At 61.9% G+C, this 23,505-nt stretch overlaps 1 protein-coding gene across 1 annotated transcript in view; it reads left to right on the forward strand.

Moving 5' to 3' along the window:
* Positions 1–23,505, forward strand: part of LOC133264142 (ryanodine receptor 1-like) — a gene marked incomplete at its 3' end in the record, with an annotated part of 46,216 nt that overhangs the window by 9,449 nt on the left and 13,262 nt on the right. Inside the window, 14 exon segments of the mRNA XM_061444067.1 lie at positions 2,015–2,102; positions 2,221–2,313; positions 7,641–7,805; positions 9,618–9,677; positions 10,549–10,686; positions 13,735–13,847; positions 14,440–14,536; positions 17,869–17,975; positions 18,652–18,703; positions 18,835–18,909; positions 20,303–20,402; positions 22,418–22,450; positions 22,453–22,496; positions 23,387–23,463. Of these exon segments, the coding sequence (XP_061300051.1) occupies positions 2,015–2,102; positions 2,221–2,313; positions 7,641–7,805; positions 9,618–9,677; positions 10,549–10,686; positions 13,735–13,847; positions 14,440–14,536; positions 17,869–17,975; positions 18,652–18,703; positions 18,835–18,909; positions 20,303–20,402; positions 22,418–22,450; positions 22,453–22,496; positions 23,387–23,463 (1,242 nt within the window).

Below are 23,505 nucleotides of genomic sequence, written 5' to 3' on the forward strand. Positions count from 1 at the left end.
CAGTGGTGGTGTTGGCCATGGGAGCCAATGGTGGTGGTGGCCATGGGGACCCAATGATGATGGGGACCCAATGACGATGATGTCCATGGGGAGCCAATGGTGATGGGGAGCCAATGGTGGTGGTGGCCATGGGGAGCCAATGGGGGTGGTGGTGGCCATGGGGAGCCAATGGGGAGGGTGGTGGCCATGGGGAGACAATGGGGAGGGTGGTGGCCATGGGGAGGCAATGGTGGTGGTGGTGGCCATGGGGAGCCAATGATGATGGGGACCCAATGATGATGGCGACTCAATGGTGATGTTGGCCATGGGAGCCAATGGTGGTGGTGGCCATGGGGACCCAATGATGATGGGGACCCAATGGCGAAGATGTCCATGGGGAGCCAACGGTGATGGGGACCCAATGGTGGTGGTGGCCATGGGGAGCCAATGGGGGTGGTGGCCATGGGGAGCCAATGGGGGTGGTGGCCATGGGGAGCCAATGGGGGTGGTGGCCATGGGGAGCCAATGGGGGTGGTGGCCATGGGGAGCCAATGGGGGTGGTGGTGGCCATGGGGACCCACTGATGATGGGGACCCGATGATGATGGGGACCCACAGATGGTGTTCGTTGGGACCCACTGCTGGTGTCCATGGGGACCCACTGATGCTGGGGACCCACTGATGGTGTCCATGGGGACCCAAAGACAATGATGTCCATGGGGACCCACTGATGATGGGGACCTGATGATGTGGACCCAATGACAATGATGTCCATGGGGACCCAATAATGGTGTCCATGGGGACCCATTGATGATTGGGACCCACTGCTGGTGTCCATGGGGACACACTGATGGTAGGGACCCACTGATGATGGGGACCCAATGATGATGGGGACCCAATGACGATGATGTCCATGGGGACCCACTGATGGTAGGGACCCACTGATGGTAGGAACCCACTGATGATGGGGACCCAATGATGCTGGGGACCCACTGCTGGTGTCCATGGGGACCCACTGATGGTAGGGACCCACTGATGATGGGGACCCAATGATGATGGGGACCCAATGATGATGGGGACCCAATGACGATGATGTCCATGGGGACCCACTGATGCTGGGGACCCACTGCTGGTGTCCATGGGGACCCACTGATGGTAGGGACCCACTGATGATGGGGACCCAATGATGATGGGGACCCAATGACGATGATGTCCATGGGGACCCACTGATGCTGGGGACCCAACTCTGGTGTCCATGGGGACCCACTGATGATGGGGACCCACTGATGATGGGGACCCAATGATGATGGGGACCCAATGACGATGATGTCCATGGGGACCCACTGATGCTGGGGACCCACTGCTGGTGTCCATGGGGACCCACTGATGGTAGGGACCCACTGATGATGGGGACCCAATGATAATGGGGACCCAATGACGATGATGTCCATGGGGACCCACTGATGGTAGGGACCCACTGATGATGGGGACCCAATGATGATGGGGACCCAATGACGATGATGTCCATGGGGACCCACTGATGGTAGGGACCCACTGATGGTAGGAACCCACTGATGATGGGGACCCAATGATGCTGGGGACCCACTGCTGGTGTCCATGGGGACCCACTGATGGTAGGGACCCACTGATGATGGGGACCCAACGATGATGGGGACCCAATGATGATGGGGACCCAATGACGATGATGTCCATGGGGACCCACTGATGATGGGGACCCAACTCTGGTGTCCATGGGGACCCACTGATGATGGGGACCCACTGATGATGGGGACCCAATGATGATGGGGACCCAATGACGATGATGTCCATGGGGACCCACTGATGATGGGGACCCAATGATGATGGGGACCCAATGATGATGGGGACCCAATGACAATGGTGTCCATGGGGACCCAGTGACGATGGGGACCCACTGATGCTGGGGACCCACTGTTGGTGTCCATGGGGACCCACTGATGCTGGGGACCCACTGCTGGTGTCCATGGGGACCCACTGCTGTTGCTGCCCCCCGGCAGGGCCCAGTGGCTGACGGAGCCCAACGCCGACGCGGAGGAGCTCTTCCGCATGGTGGGCGAGGTCTTCATCTACTGGTCCAAGTCCCACGTGAGTGGGGCCGGGGGGAGCCAATGGGGGGCAAAGGGGGGGGGGGACACGGAGGTGGATGTGGGGGGAGCTGTGGGGCTCTGCCCCACACGTCCCCCTCAGGGTCCCTGCCCCACAGAACTTCAAGCGCGAGGAGCAGAACTTCGTGGTGCAGAACGAGATCAACAACATGTCCTTCCTGACGGCCGACAGCAAGAGCAAGATGGCCAAGGTGGGGCACCGGCCCCACGGCGGGCCCCGGAGCGCCCCATAACCAACCCAGCGCCCCCCAACCCATCCATCAGGCCCCCTGGTACCCCCAAACCGCCCCATAACCAACCCAGTGCCCCCCAACCCATCCCTCCCCATGCATCCCAATGGTCCCGGTAACCCCAAACTGCCCCATAACCCCCCCAGTGCCCCCCAACCCATCCATCCCCATCCATCCCAATGGTCCCGGTAACCCCAAACTGCCCCATAACCAACCCAGTGCTCCCCAACCCATCCCTTCCCATTCATCCCAATGGTCCCGGTACCCCCAAACCCCCCCATAACCAACCCAGTGCCCCCCAACCCATCCATCCCCATCCATCCCAATGGTCCCGGTAACCCCAAACTGCCCCATAACCAACCCAGTGCTCCCCAACCCATCCCTTCCCATTCATCCCAATGGTCCCGGTACCCCCAAACCCCCCCATAACCAACCCAGTGCCCCCCAACCCATCCATCCCCATCCATCCCAATGGTCCCGGTACCCCCAAACTGCCCCATAACCCCCCCAGTGCCCCCCAACCCATCCATCCCCATTCATCCCAATGGTCCCGGTACCCCCAAAGCCCCCCATAACCCCCCCAAACCGCCCCATAACCAACCCAGCACCCCCCAACCCATCCATCCCCATCCATCCCCATGGTCCCGGTACCCCCAAACTGCCCCATAACCAACCCAGTGCCCCCCAGCCCCATCCATCCCCATCCATCCCAATGGTTCCGGGACCCCCAAACCCCACCCTAACCCCCCAAAACCACCCCATAACCAACCCAGTTCCCCCCAACCCATCCCTCCCCATCCATCCCAATGGTCCCGGTAACCCCAAACCGCCCCATAACCAACCCAGTGCCCCCCAACCCACCCCTCCCCATTCATCCCAATGGCCCTGGTACCCCCAAACTGCCCCATAACCAACCCAGTGCCCCCCAACCCATCCCTCCCCATGCATCCCCATGGTCCTGGTACCCCCAAACCCCCCCATAACCCCCCCAAACCACCCCATAACCAACCCATCCCCACCCCTCTCCATCCATCCCAATGGTCCTGGTACCCCCAAACCACCCCATAACCAACCCAGTGCCCCCCAACCCACCCCTCCCCATGCATCCCAATGGTCCCGGGACCCCCAAACCACCCCATAACCAACCCAGCGCCCCCCAACCCACCCATCCCCATCCATCCCAATGGTCCTGGTACCCCCAAACCCCCCCATAACCAACCCAGTGCCCCCCAACCCATCCATCCCCATCCATCCCAATGGTCCTGGTACCCCCAAACCCCCCCATAACCCCCCCAAACCCCCCCATAACCAACCCAGTGCCCCCCAACCCATCCATCCCCATCCATCCCAATGGTCCTGGTACCCCCAAACCCCCCCATAACCCCCCCAAACCCCCCCATAACCAACCCAGTGCCCCCCAACCCATCCATCCCCATTCATCCCAATGGTCCCGGGACCCCTAAACCACCCCATAACCAACCCAGTGCCCCCCAACCCATCCATCCCCATCCATCCCAATGGTCCCGGTAACCCCAAACTGCCCCATAACCAACCCAGTGCTCCCCAACCCATCCCTTCCCATTCATCCCAATGGTCCCGGTACCCCCAAACCCCCCCATAACCAACCCAGTGCCCCCCAACCCATCCATCCCCATCCATCCCAATGGTCCCGGTAACCCCAAACTGCCCCATAACCAACCCAGTGCTCCCCAACCCATCCCTTCCCATTCATCCCAATGGTCCCGGGACCCCCAAACCACCCCATAACCCCCCAAAACCGCCCCATAACCCCCCCAGTGCCCCCCAACCCATCCATCCCCATCCATCCCAATGGTCCTGGTACCCCCAAACCACCCCATAACCAACCCATCCCCACCCCTCTCCATCCATCCCAATGGTCCTGGTACCCCCAAAACCCCCCATAACCCCCCCAATCCGCCCCATAACCAACCCCTTCCCATCCACCCCCATGGTCCCGGGACCCCCAAGCCCCCCATAACCCCCCAGGACCTAATCCTGTCTCTTCTCTCCTCCTGCCTGTGGGTGCTGACCCCCAGTCCGGAGATGGCCAGGTCAGTGGGGGGGGACCCCAGAGCCCTCCGGGGCACCCCCTCTATGGGGACATGGGGGGGTCCTGCCCCATAGGCTCACAGCTGGGGCTGGGGGCACCGGGGCTCCCATCGCTGCCTCGTCCCTCTGCTATGGGGCTCCCATCGCTTTGCTATGGGGCTCCCATCGCTTTGCTATGGGGCTCCCATCCCTTTGCTATGGGGCTCCCATCCCTTTGCTATGGGGCTCCCATCGCTTTGCTATGGGGCTCCCATCGCTTTGCTATGGGGCTCCCATCCCTTTGCTATGGGGCTCCCATCGCTGCTTCATCCCTTTGCTATGGGGCTCCCATCCCTTTGCTATGGGGCTCCCATCCCTTTGCTATGGGGCTCCCATCCCTTTGCTATGGGGCTCCCATCCCTTTGCTATGGGGCTCCCATCGCTGCTTCATCCCTTTGCTATGGGGCTCCCATCCCTTTGCTATGGGGCTCCCATCCCTTTGCTATGGGGCTCCCATCGCTTTGCTATGGGGCTCCCATCGCTTTGCTATGGGGCTCCCATCCCTTTGCTATGGGGCTCCCATCCCTTTGCTATGGGGCCCCCATCGCTGCTTCATCCCTTTGCTATGGGGCTCCCATCCCTTTGCTATGGGGCTCCCATCCCTTTGCTATGGGGCTCCCATCGCTGCTTCATCCCTTTGCTATGGGGCTCCCATCCCTTTGCTATGGGGCTCCCATCCCTTTGCTATGGGGCTCCCATCGCTGCTTCATCCCTTTGCTATGGGGCTCCCATCCCTTTGCTATGGGGCTCCCATCCCTTTGCTATGGGGCTCCCATCCCTTTGCTATGGGGCCCCCATCGCTGCTCCCATCCCTTTGCTATGGGGCTCCCATCCCTTTGCTATGGGGCTCCCATCGCTGCCTCATCCCTCTGCTATGGGGCTCCCATCGCTTTGCTATGGGGCTCCCATCGCTGCCTCGTCCCTTTGCTATGGGGCTCCCATTGCTGCTCCCATCCCTTTGCTGTGGGGCTCCCATCCCTTTGCTATGGGTCCCGCCTCCCTCCGCTATGGGTCCCAGTCACTGCCCCCACCCTTTTGCTATGGGTCCCCCATCACTCTCTATGGGTCCCCCATTGCTCTCTATGGGTCCCCCATGGTTCTGTGTGGGTCCTGCCCCCCAGGGCCCCCCTGAGCGCCGCGCGGGCGCCCCCCGGCGTGGGGACCGGTACTCGGTGCGCACCTCGCTCATCGTGGCCACGCTCCCCATCCCTTCGCTATGGGTCCCAATCACTGCCCCATCACTCTCTATGGGTCCCAATCACTGCTCCATCACTCTCTATGGGTCCCAATCACTGCCCCATCACTCTCTATGGGTCCCAATCACTGCTCCATCACTCTCTATGGGTCCCAATCCCTGCTCCATGGCTCTCTATGGGTCCCAATCCCTGCCCCATGGCTCTCTATGGGTCCCCCATCGCTCTCTATGGGTCCCAATCCCAGCTCCATCACTCTCTATGGGTCCCAATCACTGCTCCATCACTCTCTATGGGTCCCAATCCCTGCCCCATGGCTCTCTATGGGTCCCAATCCCTGCCCCATGGCTCTCTATGGGTCCCAATCCCTTCCCCATGGCTCTCTATGGGTCCCAATCCCTGCCCCATCGCTCTCTATGGGTCCCAATCCCTGCCCCATGGCTCTCTATGGGTCCCATTCACTGCTCCATCACTCTCTATGTGTCCCAATCACTGCTCCATCACTCTCTATGTGTCCCAATCACTGCTCCATCACTCTCTATGGGTCCCAATCACTGCTCCATCACTCTCTATGGGTCCCAATCACTGCTCCATCACTCTCTATGGGTCCCAATCACTGCTCCATCACTCTCTATGGGTCCCAATCACTGCTCCATCACTCTCTATGGGTCCCAATCACTGCTCCATCGCTCTCTATGGGTCCCAATCACTGCTCCATCACTCTCTATGGGTCCCAATCACTGCCCCATCACTCTCTATGGGTCCCAATCACTGCTCCATCACTCTCTATGGGTCCCAATCCCTGCTCCATGGCTCTCTATGGGTCCCAATCCCTGCCCCATGGCTCTCTATGGGTCCCCCATCGCTCTCTATGGGTCCCAATCCCAGCTCCATCACTCTCTATGGGTCCCAATCACTGCTCCATCACTCTCTATGGGTCCCAATCCCTGCCCCATGGCTCTCTATGGGTCCCAATCCCTGCCCCATGGCTCTCTATGGGTCCCAATCCCTTCCCCATGGCTCTCTATGGGTCCCAATCCCTGCCCCATCGCTCTCTATGGGTCCCAATCCCTGCCCCATGGCTCTCTATGGGTCCCATTCACTGCTCCATCACTCTCTATGTGTCCCAATCACTGCTCCATCACTCTCTATGTGTCCCAATCACTGCTCCATCACTCTCTATGGGTCCCAATCACTGCTCCATCACTCTCTATGGGTCCCAATCCCTGCTCCATCACTCTCTATGGGTCCCAATCACTGCTCCATCACTCTCTATGGGTCCCAATCACTGCTCCATCACTCTCTATGGGTCCCAATCCCTGCTCCATGGCTCTCTATGGGTCCCAATCCCTGCCCCATGGCTCTCTATGGGTCCCCCATCGCTCTCTATGGGTCCCAATCCCAGCTCCATCACTCTCTATGTGTCCCAATCCCTGCTCCATCACTCTCTATGGGTCCCAATCACTGCTCCATCACTCTCTATGGGTCCCAATCCCTGCCCCATGGCTCTCTATGGGTCCCAATCCCTGCCCCATGGCTCTCTATGGGTCCCAATCCCTTCCCCATGGCTCTCTATGGGTCCCAATCCCTGCCCCATCGCTCTCTATGGGTCCCAATCCCTGCCCCATGGCTCTCTATGGGTCCCAATCACTGCTCCATCACTCTCTATGGGTCCCAATCACTGCTCCATCACTCTCTATGTGTCCCAATCCCTGCTCCATCACTCTCTATGGGTCCCAATCACTGCTCCATCGCTCTCTATGGGTCCCAATCACTGCTCCATCACTCTCTATGGGTCCCAATCACTGCTCCATCACTCTCTATGGGTCCCCCATCACTCTCTATGGGTCCCCCATCACTCTCTATGGGTCCCAATCACTGCTCCATCACTCTCTATGGGTCCCAATCACTGCTCCATCACTCTCTATGGGTCCCCCATTGCTCGCTATGGGTCCCCCATGGTTCTCTCTGGGTCCTGCCCCCCAGGGCCCCCCTGAGCGCCGCGCGGGCGCCCCCCGGCGTGGGGACCGGTACTCGGTGCGCACCTCGCTCATCGTGGCCACGCTCAAGAAGCTGCTCCCCATCGGCCTCAACCTCTGCTCCCCCGCGGACCAGGAGCTCATGGCCATGGCCAAGGGGCGCTACGCGATGGTGGGGGAGGGGAGCACCCATGGGGGGGGAGGGGGGCACCTATGGAGGGGGAGGGGGGCACCCATGGGGGGGAGGGGAGCACCCATGGTGGGGGAGGGGGGCACCTATGGGGGGGGAGGGGGGCACCCATGGGGGGGGAGGGGAGCACCTATGGGGGGGAGGGGAGCACCTATGGGGGGGAGGGGGGCACCCATGGGGGGGGGGGCACCCATGGGGGGGAGGGGAGCACCCATGGGGGGGGGGGGGCACCCATGGGGGAGGAGGGGGGCACCCATGGGGGGGAGGGGGGCACCTATGGGGGGGGAGTGGGGCACCCATGGGGGGGAGGGGGGCACCCATGGTGGGGGAGGGGGGCACCCATGGGGGGGAGGGGGGCACCTATGGGGGGGGACCCATAGAGTTGGTGGGGGGTGGGATGGGGGAGCCATGGAGGGGGTGGGGAGGGATGGGGGGGGTTATGGGGTGATGGGGTTATGGGGGGATGGATTCATAGAGGGGGTTATGGGGTGATGGGAGAGGGGGGACGACCCATAGCAGGGTTATGGGGTGATGGGGTTGTGGGGTGGTTATGGGGGTGATGGGGTTATGGGGCTATGCTGGTGAAGGGGCTATGTGTCGGTTATGGGGGGGATGGGGTTATGGGGCTATGGGGGTGACGGGGTTGTGGGTCAGTTATGGGGCTATGGGGCTGATGGGGTTGTGGGTCGGTTATGGGGGTGATGGGGTTATGGGGCTATGGGGGTGACGGGGTTGTGGGTCAGTTATGGGGCTATGGGGCTGATGGGGTTGTGGGTCGGTTATGGGGGTGATGGGGTTATGGGGCTATGGGGCTGATGGGGTTGGGGGTCAGTTATGGGGCTATGGGGCTGATGGGGTTGGGGGTCAGTTATGGTGTTGGGGGTCAGTTATGGGGTTGGGGGTCAGTTATGGGGTTGGGGGTCAGTTATGGGGTTGGGGTCAGTTATGGGGTTGGGGGTCAGTTATGGGGTTGGGGTCAGTTATGGGGTTGGGGTCAGTTATGGGGTTGGGGGTCAGTTATGGGGTTGGGGTCAGTTATGGGGTTGGGGTCAGTTATGGGGTTGGGGTCAGTTATGGGGTTGGGGGTCAGTTATGGGGTTGGGGTCAGTTATGGGGTTGGCGTCAGTTATGGGGTTGGGGGTCAGTTATGGGGTTGGGGTCAGTTATGGGGTTGGGGGTCAGTTATGGGGTTGGGGTCAGTTATGGGGTTGGGGGTCAGTTATGGGGTTGGGGTCAGTTATGGGGTTGGGGTCAGTTATGGGGTTGGGGTCAGTTATGGGGTTGGCGTCAGTTATGGGGTTGGGGGTCAGTTATGGGGTTGGGGTCAGTTTTGGGGTTGGGGTCAGTTATGGGGTTGGGGGTCAGTTATGGGGTTGGGGTCAGTTATGGGGTTGGGGGTCAGTTATGGGGTTGGGGTCAGTTATGGGGTTGGGGGTCAGTTATGGGGTTGGGGTCAGTTATGGGGTTGGGGGTCAGTTATGGGGTTGGGGTCAGTTATGGGGTTGGGGTCAGTTATGGGGTTGGGGGTCAGTTATGGGGTTGGGGTCAGTTATGGGGTTGGGGGTCAGTTATGGGGTTGGGGTCAGTTATGGGGTTGGGGGTCAGTTATGGGGTTGGGGTCAGTTATGGGGGTGGGGTCAGTTATGGGGTTGGGGGTCAGTTATGGGGGTGGGGTCAGTTATGGGGTTGGGGTCAGTTATGGGGTTGGGGTCAGTTATGGGGTTGGGGGTCAGTTATGGGGCTTCACCCCCTTGAGGGCCCCCTCCTGAGCCGGTTCCGCTCTGTGCCCCACAGAAGGACACGGACGAGGAGGTGCGGGAGTTCCTGAGCAACAACCTGCACCTGCAGAGCAAGGTCAGACCCCTCCAGCCCCACTGAGCCCCATTGAGCCCCACTGAGCCCCATTGAGCCCCATTGAACCCCATTGAGCCCCACTGATCACCATTGACCCCATTGAGCCCCATTGAGCCCCTTTGAGACCCATTGAGACCCATTGAGCCCCATTGAACCCCATTGAGCCCCACTGATCACCATTGACCCCATTGAACCCCATTGAGCCCCTTTGAGACCCACTGAGCCCCACTGAGCCCCATTGAGCCCCACTGATCACCATTGACCCCATTGAGCCCCATTGAGCCCCTTTGAGACCCATTGAGACCCACTGAGCCCCACTGAGCCCCATTGAACCCCATTGAACCCCATTGAGCCCCTCTGAGCCCCATTGATCACCATTGACCCCATTGAACCCCATTGAGACCCATTGCCCCCCATTAACCCCATTGCCTCATTGCCCCCATTGCCCCCCCATGACCCCCGTGTCCACCTTTGCCCCATTGCCCCCCATTGCCCCCCATTCCCCCTGTAGCCCCCATTGCCCCCCCTTGTTCCCATTGCCCCCATTGCCCCCCATTGCCCCCCATGTCCCCATTGCCCCCCATTGCCCCCCATGCCCCATTGCCCCCCATTGCCCCCATTGCCCCCATTGCCCCCCATTGCCCCCCCATTGCCCCCCATTGCCCCCCATTCCCCCCATTGCCCCCATTGCCCCCCATGCCCCCCATGACCCCCATGTCCCCATTGCCCCCCATTGCCCCCCATGCCCCCCATTGCCCCCCATGTCCTCATTGTCCCCCATGTCCCCCATGCCCCCCATGCCCCATTGCCCCCCATTGCCCCCCATGTCCCCATTGCCCCCCATTGCCCCCCATTGCCCCCCATGTCGCAGGTGGAGAACAGCTCCTCGCTGCGCTGGCAGCTGGATCTGTACCGGGAGCTCGCCGGGAAGGCGGCGGACGCCGAGAGCCCCGAGCGCGTCGTGCGCAGGGTGCAGGAGGTGGCGGCCGTGCTCTACCACCTCGAGCAGGTCTGCGCCCATTGGGTGCCATTGGGTGCCATTGGGTGTCATTGGGTGCCATTGGGTGTCATTGGGTAACATTGGGTGCCATTGGGTGTCATTGGGTGCCATTGGGTGCCATTGGGTGTCATTGGGTACCATTGGGTGTCGTTGGGTGTCATTGGGTGTCATTGGGTGCCATTGGGTGCCATTGGTGCCATTGGGTGCCATTGGCTGTCGTTGAGGGCTGTTGGGTGCCGTTGGGTGCCATTGGGTGCCATTGAGTGCAGTTGGGTGTTATTGAGTGCCTTTGGGTGCCATTGGGTCATTGGGTGCCATTGGGTGTCATTGAGTGCCATTGGGTGCCGTTGGTTGCCATTGGGTGCCATTGGGCGCCATTGAGTGCCATTGGGTGCCATTGGGTGTCATTGAGTGACATTGGGTGCCATTGGGTGTCATTGGTGTCATTGAGTGCTGTTGGGTCATGGGGTCCCCATTGGGATCATGCGCAGGGTGCAGGAGGTGGCGGCCGTGCTCTACCACCTCGAGCAGGTCTGCGCCCATTGGGTGCCGTTGGGTGTCGTTGGGTGCCATTGGGTGCCATTGGGTGTCATTGGGTGCCATTGGGTGCCATTGGGTGTCATTGAGTGCTGTTGGGTCATGGGGTCCCCATTGGGATCGTGCGCAGGGTGCAGGAGGTGGCGGCCGTGCTCTACCACCTCGAGCAGGTCTGCGCCCATTGGGTGCCATTGGGTGTCGTTGGGTGCCTTTGGGTGCCATTGGGTGCCATTGGGTGTCATTGGGTGCCATTGGGTGCCATTGGGTGCCATTGGGTGTCATTGGGTGCCATTGGGTGTCATTGGGTAACATTGGGTGCCATTGGGTGCCATTGGGTGTCATTGGGTGCCATTGGGTGTCGTTGGGTGTCGTTGGGTGTCATTGAGTGCCATTGAGTGCCATTGGGTACCATTGGGTGCCATTGGTGCCATTGGGTGCCATTGGGTGCCATTGGTGCCATTGAGTGCCATTGGGTGCCATTGGGTGCCGTTGGGTGTCGTTGGGTGTCATTGGGTGCCATTGGGTGCCATTGGGTGTCATTGGGTGCCATTGGGTGTCGTTGGGTGTCGTTGGGTGTCATTGAGTGCCATTGAGTGCCATTGGGTACCATTGGGTGCCATTGGTGCCATTGGGTGCCATTGGGTGCCATTGGTGCCATTGAGTGCCATTGGGTGCCATTGGGTGCCATTGGGTGTCGTTGGGTGTCATTGGGTGCCATTGGGTGCCGTTGGGTGTCGTTGGGTGCCATTGGGTGTCGTTGGGTGCCATTGGGTGCCATTGGTGTCATTGAGTGCCGTTGGGTGTCGTTGGGTGCCATTGGGTGTCACTGGTGTCATTGAGTGCTGTTGGGTCATGGGGTCCCCATTGAGATCGTGCGCAGGGTGCAGGAGGTGGTGGCCGTGCTCTACCACCTCGAGCAGGTCTGCGCCCATTGGGTGCCATTGGGTGCCGTTGGGTGTCATTGGGTGCCATTGGGTGTCATTGGGTGCCATTGGGTGTCATTGGGTGCCATTGGGTGTCATTGGGTAACATTGGGTGCCATTGGGTGCCATTGGGTGTCATTGGGTGCCATTGGGTGTCGTTGGGTGTCGTTGGGTGTCATTGAGTGCCATTGAGTGCCATTGGGTACCATTGGGTGCCATTGGTGCCATTGGGTGCCATTGGGTGCCATTGGTGCCATTGAGTGCCATTGGGTGCCATTGGTGCCACTGGGTGTCATTGGGTACCATTGGGTGCCTTTGGGTGTCGTTGAGTGCTGTTGGGTGCCATTGGGTACCGTTGGGTGCCATTGGGTGCCATTGGTGCCACTGGGTGTCATTGGGTACCATTGGGTGCTGTTGGGTGCTGTTGGGTGTCGTTGAGTGCCGTTGGGTGCCGTTGGGTGCCGTTGGGTGCCATTGGGTGCCATTGAGTGCAGTTGGGTGTTATTGGGTGCCATTGGGTGCCATTGGGTGCCATTGAGTGCCATTGGGTGCAGTTGGGTGCCATTGGGTGCCATTGGTGCCATTGGGTGCCGTTGGGTGCCATTGGTGCCGTTGGGTGCCATTGAGTGCCGTTGGGTGTCGTTGGGTGCCATTGGGTGTCATTGGTGTCATTGAGTGCTGTTGGGTCATGGGGTCCCCATTGGGATCATGCGCAGGGTGCAGGAGGTGGTGGCCGTGCTCTACCACCTCGAGCAGGTCTGCGCCCATTGGGTGCCGTTGGGTGTCGTTGGGTGCCGTTGGGTGTCGTTGAGTGCCATTGGGTGCCGTTGCTTGCTGTTGGGTGTCGTTGGGTGCCGTTGGGTGTCGTCGAGTGCCATTGGGTGCCATTGGGTGCCGTTGGTGCCATTGGGTGCCATTGAGTGCAGTTGAGTGTCATTGAGTGCCATTGGGTGCCATTGGGTCATTGGGTGCCATTGGGTGTCATTGAGTGCCATTGGGTGTCATTGAGTGCCATTGGGTGCCATTGAGTGCCATTGGTGCCACGGGGTGTCATTGGGTGCCATTGAGTGCCATTGGTGCCACTGGGTGCCATTGGGTGTCATTGAGTGCAGTTGGGTGTCATTGAGTGCCATTGGGTGCCGTTGGGTGTCATTGGGTGTCGTTGGGTGCCATTGGGTACCGCTGGGTGCCGTTGGGTGCTGTTGTGTGCTGAGGGTCCCCATTGGGTGCCGAGGGTCCCCATTGGGTGCCGTTGGGTGCTGAGGGTCCCCATTGGGTGCCGTTGGGTGCTGAGGGTGCCCATTGGGTGCCGTTGGGTGCTGAGGGTCCCCATTGGGTGCTGAGGGTGCCCACTGGGTGCTGAGGGTGCCCATTGGGTGCTGAGGGTCCCCATTGGGTGCTGAGGGTGCCCACTGGGTGCTGAGGGTGCCCATTGGGTGCTGAGGGTCCCCATTGGGTGCTGAGGGTCCCCATTGGGTGCCGAGGGTCCCCATTGGGTGCTGAGGGTCCCCATTGGGTGCCCATTGGGTGCTGAGGGTGCCCATTGGGTGCTGAGGGTGCCCATTGGGTGCTGAGGGTGCCCATTGGTTGCCGGCAGACGGAGCACGCCTTCCGCTCCAAGAGGGCCGTGTGGCACAAGCTCCTCTCCAAGCAGCGGCGCCGCGCCGTGGTCGCCTGCTTCCGCATGGCCCCGCTCTACAACCTGCCCAGGTGCGCGCCGCCGGGAGCCAATGGGAGCCAGCGGGGGGGACTGGGAGCCAATGGGATCCAACGGGAGCCAATGGGAGACAACGGGAGCCAATGGGGGCCAATGGGAGCCAACGGGGGCCAATGGGAGGCAGCGGGGGCCAACGGGGGCCAATGGGAGACAACGGGAGCCAATGGGAGACAACGGGGGCCAAGGGGAGGCAGCGGGGGCCAATGGGGGCCAATGGGAGACAACGGGAGCCAACGGGAGACAACGGGGGCCAACGGGGGCCAATGGGAGGCAGCGGGAGCCAGCGGGGGGGACTGGGAGCCAATGGGATCCAACGGGAGCCAATGGGAGACAACGGGGGCCAAGGGGAGGCAGCGGGGGCCAACGGGGGCCAATGGGAGACAACGGGAGCCAATGGGAGACAACGGGGGCCAACGGGGGCCAATGGGAGCCAGCGGGGGGACTGGGAGCCAATGGGAGACAATGGGAGCCAATGGGGGCCAATGGGAGCCAGCGGGGGGGACTGGGAGCCAATGGGAGCCAATGGGGGCCAATGGGATGAGCTGGGTTTGAACGGGTTTGAACTGGGAGGCTCCGGTCCCGCAGGCACCGCGCCTGCAACCTCTTCCTGGAGGCCTACAGAGCGCAGTGGCTGCAGCCGCAGGAGCACCCCTTCGAGGACCGCATGATCGACGACCTGGCCGTGAGCAGCGCCCCATAGCGCCCCATAGCGCCCCATAGCGCTGACCCATAGTGCTGACCCATAGCGCTGACCCATAGCGCCCCATAGCACTGACCCACAGCGCCCCATAGCGCCCCATAGTGCTGACCCATAGCGCTGACCCACAGCGCCCCATAGCGCCCCATAGCACTGACCCACAGCGCCCCATAGCGCCCCATAGCGCTGACCCATAGCACTGACCCACAGCGCCCCATAGCGCCCCATAGCGCCCCATAGCGCTGACCCATAGTGCTGACCCATAGCGCTGACCCACAGCGCCCCATAGCGCCCCATAGCACTGACCCATAGTGCTGACCCATAGCGCTGACCCATAGCGCCCCATAGCGCTGACCCATAGCGCCCCATAGCGCCCCATAGCACTGACCCATAGCACTGACCCACAGCGCCCCATAGCGCCCCATAGCACCCCATAGCGCTGACCCATAGCGCTGACCCACAGCGCCCCATAGCGCCCCATAGCACCCCATAGCGCTGACCCATAGCGCTGACCCACAGCGCCCCATAGCGCCCCATAGCACCCCATAGCGCTGACCCATAGCGCTGACCCACAGCACCCCATAGCGACCCATAGCGACCCATAGCGCCCCATAGCGCTGACCCATAGCACTGACCCACAGCGCCCCATAGCGCCCCATAGCGCCCCATAGCGCCCCATAGTGCTGACCCATAGCACTGACCCACAGCGCCCCATAGCGCTGACCCATAGCACTGACCCACAGCGCCCCATAGCGCCCCATAGCGCTGACCCATAGCGCTGACCCATAGCGCTGACCCACAGCGCCCCATAGCGCCCCATAGCGCTGACCCATAGCACTGACCCACAGCGCCCCATAGCGCCCCATAGCGCTGACCCATAGCGCTGACCCACAGCGCCCCATAGCGCTGACCCATAGCGCTGACCCACAGCACCCCATAGCGCCCCATAGCGCTGACCCATAGCGCTGACCCATAGCGCTGACCCACAGCGCCCCACAGAGCCCCATAGCGCTGACCCACAGCACCCCACAGCACTGACCCACAGCGGTCACATAGCGTTGCCCCACAGCACCCCCATAGTGCTGTCCCAGATCACCCCATAGCGCTGCCCCACAGCGGCCCCATAGCGCTGACCCACACCAGCCCCATAGCGCTGCCCCCCATCGGCCCCATAGCGCTGCCCCATATCAGCCCCATTGTGACCCCCATTGCGTGCCCATTGCCTGCCCCATTGCGTGCCCCATTGTGACCCCCATTGCGTGCCCCATTGTGACCCCCATTGCGAGCCCCCATTGCGTGCCCCATTGTGAGCCCCATTGCGTGCCCCATTGCGTGCCCCATTGTGACCCCCATTGCGTGCCCCATTGCGTGCCCCATTGCGAGCCCCATTGCGTGCCCCATTGCGTGCCCCATTGTGAGCCCCATTGCGAGCCCCATTGCGTGCCCCATTGCGAGCCCCATTGCGTGCCCCATTGCGAGCCCCATTGCGTGCCCCATTGCGTGCCCCATTGTGAGCCCCATTGCGAGCCCCATTGCGTGCCCCATTGCGAGCCCCATTGCGTGCCCCATTGCGAGCCCCATTGCGTGCCCCATTGTGACCCCCATTGCGAGCCCCATTGCGTGCCCCATTGCTGTGCCCCATTGCGAGCCCCATTGCGTGCCCCATTGCGTGCCCCATTGCGTGCCCCATTGTGACCCCCATTGCGTGCCCCATTGCGTGCCCCATTGTGACCCCCATTGCGTGCCCCATTGTGACCCCCATTGTGACCCCCATTGCGTGCCCCATTGCGAGCCCCATTGTGACCCCCATTGCGTGCCCCATTGTGACCCCCATTGCGTGCCCCATTGCGTGCCCCTTTGTGAGCCCCATTGTGACCCCCATTGCGTGCCCCATTGCGTGCCCCTTTGTGAGCCCCATTGTGACCCCCATTGCGTGCCCCATTGCGTGCCCCATTGTGACCCCCATTGCGTGCCCCATTGTGTGCCCCATTGCGAGCCCCATTGCGTGCCCCATTGCGTGCCCCATTGCGTGCCCCATTGCGTGCCCCATTGTGACCCCCATTGCGTGCCCCATTGCGTGCCCCATTGTGACCCCCATTGCGTGCCCCATTGCGTGCCCCATTGTGTGCCCCATTGTGACCCCCATTGCGTGCCCCATTGCTGTGCCCCATTGCGTGCCCCATTGCGAGCCCCATTGTGAGCCCCATTGTGACCCCATTGTGAGCCCCATTGTGACCCCCATTGCGTGCCCCATTGTGACCCCCATTGTGACCCCCATTGCGTGCCCCATTGTGACCCCCATTGCGTGCCCCATTGCGTGCCCCATTGTGACCCCATTGTGACCCCATTGTGTGCCCCATTGCGTGCCCCATTGCGTGCCCCATTGCGAGCCCATTGCGAGCCCCATTGCGTGCCCCATTGTGACCCCCATTGTGACCCCCATTGTGACCCCCATTGCGAGCCCCATTGTGACCCCCATTGTGACCCCATGCGAGCCCCATTGTGACCCCCATTGTGACCCCCATTGCGAGCCCCATTGTGACCCCCATTGCGTGCCCCATTGCGAGCCCCATTGCGTGCCCCATTGTGAGCCCCATTGTGAGCCCCATTGCGAGCCCCATTGCGAGCCCCATTGTGACCCCCATTGCGTGCCCCATTGCGAGCCCATTGTGACCCCCATTGCGAGCCCCATTGTGTGCCCCATTGCGAGCCCCATTGCGAGCCCCATTGTGTGCCCCATTGCGTGCCCCATTGCGAGCCCCATTGCGAGCCCCATTGCGTGCCCCATTGTGTGCCCCATTGCGTGCCCCATTGCGTGCCCCATTGCGAGCCCCATTGTGTGCCCCATTGCGTGCCCCATTGTGAGCCCCATTGTGACCCCATTGTGAGCCCCATTGTGACCCCATTGTGACCCCATTGCGTGCCCCATTGCGAGCCCCATTGCGAGCCCCATTGCGTGCCCCATTGTGACCCCCATTGCGTGCCCCATTGCGTGCCCCATTGCGTGCCCCATTGTGACCCCCATTGCGTGCCCCATTGCGTGCTCCATTGTGACCCCCATTGCGTGCCCCATTGCGAGCCCCATTGTGACCCCCATTGCGTGCCCCATTGCGAGCCCCATTGCGTGCCCCATTGCGTGCCCCATTGCGTGCCCCATTGCTGTGCCCCATTGCGTGCCCCATTGCTGTGCCCCATTGCGTGCCCCATTGCTGTGCCCCATTGCGTGCCCCATTGCTGTGCCCATTGTGACCCCCATTGCGTGCCCCATTGCGAGCCCCATTGTGACCCCATTGTGAGCCCCTGCTTTGGGGTCGCAGCGCTCGGGGCAGGAGGAGGAGGAGGAGGAGGAGGAGGAGGAGAAGAAGCCGGACCCACTGCACCAGCTCGTGCTGCACTTCAGCCGCACGGCCCTGACCGAGGGCAGGTGGGGGGCAATGGGGGGCAATGGGGCAATGGGGGGCAATGGGGGGCAGTGGGGCAATGGGGGGCAATGGGGGCAATGGGGGGCAGTGGGGCAATGGGGGGCAATGGGGGCAATGGGGGGCAGTGGGGCAATGGGGGGCAATGGGGGGCAGTGGGGGGCAGTGGGGCAATGGGGTAATGGGGTAATGGGGGGCAATGGGGGCAATGGGGCAATGGGGTAATGGGGTAATGGGGGGCAATAGGGGGAAATGGGGCAATGGGGTAATGGGGTAATGGGGGGCAATGGGGGCAATGGGGCAATGGGGTAATGGGGTAATGGGGGCAATGGGGGGAAATGGGGCAATGGGGGGCAATGGGGCAATGGGGGGCTATGGGGCAATGGGGGGCAGTGGGGCAATGGGGGGCTATGGGGCAATGGGGGGCAATGGGGCAATGGGGGGCTATGGGGCAATGGGGGGCAGTGGGGCAATGGGGGGCTATGGGGCAATGGGGGGCAGTGGGGCAATGGGGGGCAGTGGGGCAATGGGGGCTATGGGGCAATGGGGGGCAGTGGGGTAATGGGGCAATGGGGGGCAGTGGGGGGCAATGGGGATGGGGGCTCAATGGGGTGCTCCGAGGGGTGCCCCCCATCTGCCCCCCCCATGGTGGATGTGGGGTCCCCCCCCCATTGCCTGCAGCAAACTGGAGAGCGACCACTTGTACATGGCCTACGCCGGCATCATGGCCAAGGTGGGGCCTGCCCCATAGCGCCCCATGGATCCCCCCCCACCTCCAGCCCCACAAGTGTGGGGCAGGGCCCTGGTGCCCCCCCCCCCCCCCCGCTATGGGGTGCTGAGGCCTTGGCCCCCCCCCCCCCCCAGAGCTGCCACATTGAGGAGGAGGAGGAGGAAGAGGAGGAGGAGAAGGGGGAGGAAGAAGAGGAGGATTCCTTTGAGGTGGGCACTTATGGGGCCTATGGGGCACTTATGGGGCCTATGGGCACCCATGGTGCCTATGGGGCACCCAGGGAGCCTATGGGCACTTATGGGGCCTATGGGGCACCCAGGGAGCCCATGGGACCTATGGGGCACTTATGGGGCCTATGGGGCACCCATGGGGCCTATAGGGCACTTATGGGGCCTATGGGGCACCCAGTGAGCCCATGGGGGCTGTGCGGGCTCAATGACTCCATATGGACCCTATGAGCTCATAGGAGCCCATATAGACCCACTGATCCCCGCCTGGCCCCACTGATCCCCCCTGGCCCCACTGATCCCCCCTGGCCCCACTGACCCCTCCAGCCCCACAGCCCCCCACCCCACTGCCCCCACTGCCCCACTGCTCCCCCAGCCCCACTGCCCCGCCCCGCCCCACAGCCCCCCCGCCCTGCTGACCCCCAGCCCCCACTGACCCATAGCCCCACTGCCCCCCTCCAGCCCCACAGCCCCACTGACCCCCTTCAGCCCCACAGCCCCCCGCCCCACTGACCCGTAGCCCCACTGCCCCCAGCCCCACTGACCCCTCTCCGCCCCATTGACCCCCCTGCCCCACTGACCCCCTCCAGCCCCACAGCCCCTCCCCACCCTACTGCCCCCAGCCCCACAGCCCCCCCAGCCCCACTGACCCCTCTCCGCCCCATTGACCCCCCTGCCCCGCTGACCCCATCCAGCCCCACAGCCCCTCCCACCCTACTGCCCCCAGCCCCACAGCCCCCCCAGCCCCACTGACCCCTCCCAGCCCCACTGCCCCCCTCCAGCCCCACTGACCCATAGCCCCACTGCCCCCCTGCCCCCAGCCCCACTGCCCCCCCAGCCCCACTGCCCCCCTCCAGCCCCACTGCTCCCCCAGCCCCACTGACCCCTCCCACCCCCCAGCCCCACTGCCCCCTGCTGCCCCACTGCTCCCCCAGCCCCCCCCACCCCCCAGCCCCACTGCCCCCCCAGCCCCACTGACCCCCAGCCCCACTGACCCCCTCCCAGCCCCTCCCAGCCCCACAGCCCCCCCCAGCCCCACTGCCCCACTGACCCCTCCCAGCCCCACTGCTCCCCAAGCCCCACAGCCCCCCCCACCCCCCACCCCCCCGAGCCCCACTGACCCCTCCCCGCCCCACTGCCCCCCGCCCCCACCCCCCCCAGCCCCCCAGCCCCAAGCCCCACTGCCCCCTGCTGCCCCACTGCTCCCCCAGCCCCACTGCCCCACTGACCCCCCCAGCCCCACAGCCCCCCGCCCCCCAGCCCCCCAGCCCCACTGACCCCTCCCAGCCCCCCCAGCCCCACTGCCCCCTGCTGCCCCACTGCTCCCCGCCCCCCAGCCCCACAGCTCCCCCCATCCCCCTGCCCCCGCCCCCAGGAGAAGGAGATGGAGAAGCAGAAGCTGCGGTACCAGCAGGCGCGGCTGCACACGCGGGGGGCGGCAGAGATGGTTCTGCAAATGATCAGCGCCTGCAAGGGTGGGGCCGTGGGGCGGGGATCTGTGGGGCGGGGCTCTATGGGGCTGGGCTCTGTGGGGCTGGGCTCTATGGGGCTGGGCTCTGTGGGTCTGGGCTCTGTGGGGTCTATGGGGCCTGTGGGGGCTCTAATGGGGCTGGGCTGGGCTCTATGGGGCTGGGCTCTGTGGGGCTGGGCTCTGTGGGGCTGGGCTCTGTGGGGTCTGTGGGGTCTATGGGGGCTCTGTGGGGCTGGGCTCTGTGGGGCCCATGGGGGCTCTATGGGGCTGGGGTGGGCTCTGTGGGGCCTATGGGGCCTGTTGGGTGTGGGGTCTATGGGGGCTGGGGTGGGGTCTGTGGGGCCTATGGGCTCTATGGGGCTGGGGTGGGGGCTGTGGGGCCCATGGGGTGTGGGGGGTGTGGGGTGTGTGGAGTCTATGGGCTGGGGTGGGGTCTGTGGGGCCTATGGGCTCTATGGGGCTGGGGTGGGGTCTATGGGGCCTATGGGGTGTGGGGGGTTTGTGGGGTCTATGGGGCTGGGGTGGGGGGCTGTGGGTCTATGGGGTGTGTGGGGCTGGGGTGTGTGGGGTCTATGGGGTCTATGGGGGTGGATGGGCTGGGGTCACCATGGGCTGGGGTTATTATGGGCTGGGGTCACCATGGGTTGTGGTTATTATGGGATGGGGTCACCATGGGTTGTGGTTATTATGGGATGGGGTCACCATGGGCTGGGGTTATTATGGGATGGGGTCACCATGGGCTGGGGTTATTATGGGATGGGGTCACCATGGGTTGTGGTTATTATGGGATGGGGTCACCATGGGTTTTGTTATTATGGGATGGGGTCACCATGGCTGGGGTTATTATGGGATGGGGTCACCATGGGTTGGGGTTATTATGGGATGGGGTCACCATGGGTTGTGGTTATTATGGGATGGGGTCACCATGGGCTGTGGTTATTATGGGATGGGGTCACCATGGGCTGTGGTTATTATGGGATGGGGTCACCATGGGTTGTGGTTATTATGGGATGGGGTCACCATGGGCTGTGGTTTATTATGGGATGGGGTCACCATGGGTTGTGGTTATTATGGGCTGGGGTCACCATGGGTTGTGGTTATTATGGGATGGGGTCACCATGGGCTGGGGTTATTATGGGATGGGGTCACCATGGGCTGGGGTTATTATGGGATGGGGTCACCATGGGCTGTGGTTATTATGGGATGGGGTCACCATGGGTTGTGGTTATTATGGGATGGGGTCACCATGGGCTGGGGTTATTATGGGATGGGGTCACCATGGGCTGGGGTTATTATGGGATGGGGTCACCATGGGCTGGGGTTATTATGGGATGGGGTCACCATGGGTTGTGGTTATTATGGGCTGGGGTCACCATGGGCTGGGGTTATTATGGGATGGGGTCACCATGGGCTGGGGTTATTATGGGATGGGGTCACCATGGGTTGTGGTTATTATGGGATGGGGTCACCATGGGTTGGGGTTATTATGGGATGGGGTCACCATGGGTTGTGGTTATTATGGGATGGGGTCACCATGGGTTGTGGTTATTATGGGATGGGGTCACCATGGGTTGTGGTTATTATGGGATGGGGTCACCATGGGTTGGGGTTATTATGGGCTGGGGTCACCATGGGTTGGGGTTATTATGGGATGGGGGTCACCATGGGTTGGGGTTATTATGGGATGGGGTCACCATGGTTGTGGTTATTATGGGATGGGGTCACCATGGGTTGGGGTTATTATGGGATGGGGTCACCATGGGGCTGGGGTTATTATGGGATGGGGTCACCATGGGCTGGGGTTATTATGGGATGGGGTCACCATGGGTTGTGGTTATTATGGGATGGGGTCACTATGGGTTGTGGTTATTATGGGATGGGGTCACCATGGGCTGGGGTTATTATGGGATGGGGTCACCATGGGTTGTGGTTATTATGGGATGGGGTCACTATGGGTTGTGGTTATTATGGGATTGGGGTCACCATGGGCTGGGGTCACTATGGGGCCGTGCCCCACAGGCGAGCGCGGGGCCATGGTTTCCTCCACGCTCAAGCTGGGATCTCCATCCTCAACGGGGGCAACGCGGACGTGCAGCAGGTACCGGGGTGTTCATGGGTGTTCATACGTGTTCATACGTGTGCCATGGGTGTGCCATGGGTGTTCATACGTGTGCCATGGGTGTGCCATGGGTGTTCATACGTGTTCATACGTGTGCCATGGGTGTGCCATGGGTGTTCATACGTGTGCCATGGGTGTGCCATGGGTGTTCATACGTGTTCATACGTGTGCCATGGGTGTGCCATGGGTGTTCATACGTGTGCCATGTGTGTGCCATGGGTGTTCATACGTGTTCATATGTGTTCATACATGTTCATGGGCGTTCAGGGGTGTTCAGGGGTGTTCATGGGTGTTCATACGTGTTCATGTGTGCACCATGGGTGTTCATACTTGTGCCGTGTGTGTTCATGTATGTTCCATGTATGTTCCTCACACGTTCCATGTACATTCCATGTACATTCCATGTACGTTCCATGTATGTTCCATGTACGTTCCATGTACTGTGTTTTTCTTCCACGTATCGTTCCACGTACGTTCCATGTTACGTTCCATGTATGTTCCTCACATGTTCCATGTATGTTCCATGTATGTTCCATGTGTGTTCCTCATGTGTTCCTCACGTGTTCCATGCCTGTTCCTCATGTGTTCCATGCATGTTCCTCACGTGTTCTTCACGTGTTCCATGGTATGTTCCATGTATGTTCCATGTACGTTCCATGCATGTTCCTCACGTGTTCTTCATGTGTTCCATGTATGTTCCATGTATGTTCCATGTACGTTCCATGCATGTTCCTCACGTGTTCTTCACGTGTTCCATGTATGTTCCATGTACGTTCCATGCATGTTCCTCACATGTTCTTCACGTGTTCCATGTATGTTCCATGTATGTTCCATGCATGTTCCTCACGTGTTCCACGCGTGCCCCACAGAAAATGCTGGATTACCTGAAGGAGAAGCGCGAGGTCGGCTTCTTCCAGAGCCTCCAGGCCCTGATGCAGACCTGCAGGTGGGGCTGCCCCATAGCGACGCCACCGACCCCATGGCAATG

Source organism: Pezoporus flaviventris, unplaced genomic scaffold, assembly GCF_033815535.1.
Source record: "Pezoporus flaviventris isolate CSIRO_AGI_PZ_B2104156 unplaced genomic scaffold, CSIRO_AGI_Pfla_v1 ptg000664l, whole genome shotgun sequence".
NCBI lineage: Eukaryota > Metazoa > Chordata > Aves > Psittaciformes > Psittacidae > Pezoporus > Pezoporus flaviventris.